Below are 3,292 nucleotides of genomic sequence, written 5' to 3'. Positions count from 1 at the left end.
TCTCAAACTATCTAATTAAAAACGTTGAGAACAATCAAAAGAATGTTAGGATAAACACGAAGGGGGTCTGCGAATAGCAGCTGGCTGGAAAACGGGGAAGTGGGAAAAGCGATGTCCAATTCAGAAACATGCTGCAGCAGATATAAGAGGGTGCAAGTATCAATCCAGCCCAAATAGAAACAATATTAGTAGAAAATAAAGGGTGCATAAATTAGAATGACAGCAGATTTATTAATATAAAATAAAAATGAATATTTACAAAAACACAATACCATAGCTAAATACTAATGATCTTATTTGAAGCAAGATCTATTGAGTTCAAACTAGATGCTTCCATATTAATTCATAGTACCTATGGTTATTGTTTTATAACTAGTAGATCTTAGATATATGAAATTAAACTAACTCAGCTCATATACACATACACATAAAAACTAACGTTTATTTATACATATAATAACTATCATGTTTTATATTTCAATAAACTATCATGTTTTATATTTTTAAATAAAACGAATGAAAAATAATATAAAAATAAATATGTAGTAGCTTAAATAAAATAAAAATCCATGTCATTTATTTAATAAACAAAGCTCAATTAAGAGATAAAATAACTATTATTTTTCTTATAAATAATTATTCCTTTTTAAACCCTTTAAAATTTAAATGAAGAAACTTTCAAAACCAAAATATATATTAAACACGACAAAAACGACCAAGTTATAAAGAAATAAAATATCAAAATTTTATGTAAAATAAAATATATCGATGTACGAAAATCAGGATGTTACAAAGATGAAGAAGAATGAGTGGAAGAAGAAATGAAGAATTTTTTTTTGTCATTTTAGTCCCTGCCGTATCAGTCCACTTTTTCCAAAAATGTGTCAACTCGGCGTGCCATGTGTCACACAAAAATGGCACATGATTTTTTTTTGGAGAATGTTAACTTGTGCCCTTAAGGCACATGTTAAGGAAGCAAAAATAGAAATTATTAAATGTTAATTTGTGCATTTTGACTTTTGAAACATTAAATTTCTTCTATCATTAAATGTTGAATTTCTATTTTGGTATATCTTAACATGTGCCCTTAGGGCACATGTTAACAAGACCCTTTTTTTGTAGAGTTAACAAACATTTTTAACGTCAGAGATCAAACTGACTAACGGATTGCAGAGTCAGAAACTATTTTGTTTTTTTTCTTGAATCACGGCTAGAATGACAGCGAATTGCACATTCAGGGACCAAAATTACTGTTTTCCCTTATTTTGATGAGTTCAAAAAGTCATGCCTAGTAATGTGATGTTTTCTAAGTCTCAAGATGTAGTATTCAAAATGATAGATTTTGCCATCCAGAAAAGGTTAGCGGCACAACTTGTTGCCTGTTTGTCTTTCATTCAAGTGTAATTATGTTACATATATTAATTTGTGGATATCCACAAAAAAAAATAGTTACGTTGCATTTAAAAAAATTCATTTAGAAACGAGAGAACAAACGAAAAGAAAAATCTATTTAGAAACGAGAGAACAAACAAAAAGAGAGAATATATATATATTTTCCAAAGTGTGACTTTCTACATGCAAAACCATGTCAGAATATGAGTTATACCTGGCGCAACATCCAAAAAGCTGGGTGGATTCTTAAGAAAGGTGGACTCTAGACTGTTGGGAATGGTAAAAGTATAAATATTTGGAAAGATAATTGGTTGCCAGATCAAGCGGGACACAAAATCTGGTCTACAAAAATCAATGGAAAAAGTCAGGAATATGTGGAAGAATTAATTCTTCCCCTATCAAAATCTTGGAATAAAAACCTGGTATCTAGTTTGTTCTACCCTTTTGAAGCTCAACAAATTTTCAACATTCCTATCACTGACACTGATTACCCTGATACTTTCTGTTGGCCTAAAACAAAGGATGGTGAGTACACTGTGAAATCAGGTTATCAGGTTGTGCAAAAATGGCAGAGAAAGGAGCAGGCACCAACTACAAGCAACCCCATGGAAGAGAACCCTATATGGAAAACTCTATGGCAGCAGAAGATCCCTCCTAAATATCAGCACCTTATCTGGAGACTTCTTCACAATGCCCTACCAGTTACTGATAATTTACAGAAGAAAGGAATCATGTGCAATCCCTTATGTCCTAGATGCAATGCTAAAATAAAGGATATTAATCATGTTTTTAAAGATTGTATTTGGGCTCAACAAGTGTGGTTTGCATCCGCCCTAAACATTAATTTTGAAAAGCTCAGGACTAGCTTTATTGATTGGATTCATGACTCTTTCTCTCAGAATCAATCAGACACTGTTGAATTAATTAGCTCAATCTGCTATCATATTTGGAAAGCCAGAAATCTTCTAGTTTTTCAACAGAAGAACATACCTGTCTTAGAGATCCTTGAACAAGCGTGTGCAAATTTGCGTGAGTACAAGCAACTTCAGCAGAAGGATTCAACAAAAGCTCGACCAAAAACTCGTCAAAGCAGTAACGATCTAAACTGGAGTCCCCCTCCTGCAAACACACTAAAAATCAATGTGGATGCTCACTTTCATAGTGATGGCCATTGGGGTTTAGGGTGGATTGTACGGAAGAGGGATGGAAGTTGCCTCGGAGCTGCTACGCGAGTTGTTAGAGCTCGAACACCCATCGAAGCTGAAGCGTTGGGTCTCATCGGCGTCATGCAGTACATCGACAATCTTCAGAACCAACATCAGGATATGGCGATTATTGTAGAGATGGACGTAAAGATGGTGGTGGACGCGGTGAAGACGAAGCACTATCCTAGGGTTTATTGGGGAAAAATTGCTCAAAAAGGAGGGGAATGGTTATCAAACCATCCAAATGTTTCTGTTAATTGGATTGGACGTGTAGGAAATAGGGTTGCCCACAACTTGGCTAAATGGGCTTTAGTTGAACCAAATAAAAACTGGTTATCTAATGTACCCCCTCAAATAGCCCTCTTTATCCAAAACGATATAAGACCTGGTTGAGGTTTTTTCTCTTTTATAATAGTATTTGTTTCAAAAAAAATAATATATATATATATATTAGTTTTGCTAACGTACACCCGCTTATTTTTAAGAAGGTGTGTGTTAGCAAGTTATAACTAAAAAGTAGTTAAATACACCCTAAGGTGCATGTTGCTAAAGCACACCTTATAAAAAATAAGTGGTTGTACGTTAGCAACTCCTATAGGCATTTGCTATAATACACCTACTTAATTTTTAGAAGGTGTGTGTTAGCAAATGATAACTAAAAAGTAGTTAAATACACCTTAAGGTGTATGTTGCTA

General features: G+C 33.7%; 1 protein-coding gene across 1 annotated transcript; it reads left to right on the top strand.

Annotated features, from left to right (window-relative positions):
• The first annotated feature begins 1,284 nt into the window (after positions 1-1,284).
• Positions 1,285-2,990, top strand: LOC123904268. Its single transcript, XM_045953953.1, has 2 exons — positions 1,285-1,381; positions 1,711-2,990. Exons 1-2 carry the CDS (start codon positions 1,285-1,287, stop codon positions 2,988-2,990), a joined length of 1,377 nt encoding a protein of 458 aa, XP_045809909.1.
• The last annotated feature ends 302 nt before the right edge of the window (positions 2,991-3,292 follow it).

The sequence above is a fragment of the Trifolium pratense genome, linkage group LG2 (assembly GCF_020283565.1).
Source record: "Trifolium pratense cultivar HEN17-A07 linkage group LG2, ARS_RC_1.1, whole genome shotgun sequence".
NCBI classification, from domain to species: Eukaryota; Viridiplantae; Streptophyta; class Magnoliopsida; order Fabales; family Fabaceae; genus Trifolium; species Trifolium pratense.
This window is presented reverse-complemented; position numbering and strand designations above follow the sequence as displayed.

Excerpts from the sequence above, each read along its gene's own strand:
- LOC123904268 (XM_045953953.1), top strand. The coding sequence starts at position 1,285 with ATGCCTAGTAATGTGATGTTTTCTAAGTCTCAAGATGTAGTATTCAAA. Across the intron at positions 1,382-1,710 it reads AGCGGCACAACTTGTTGCCT|ATCAAGCGGGACACAAAATC; the intron begins GTTTGTCTTTCA and ends ATTGGTTGCCAG.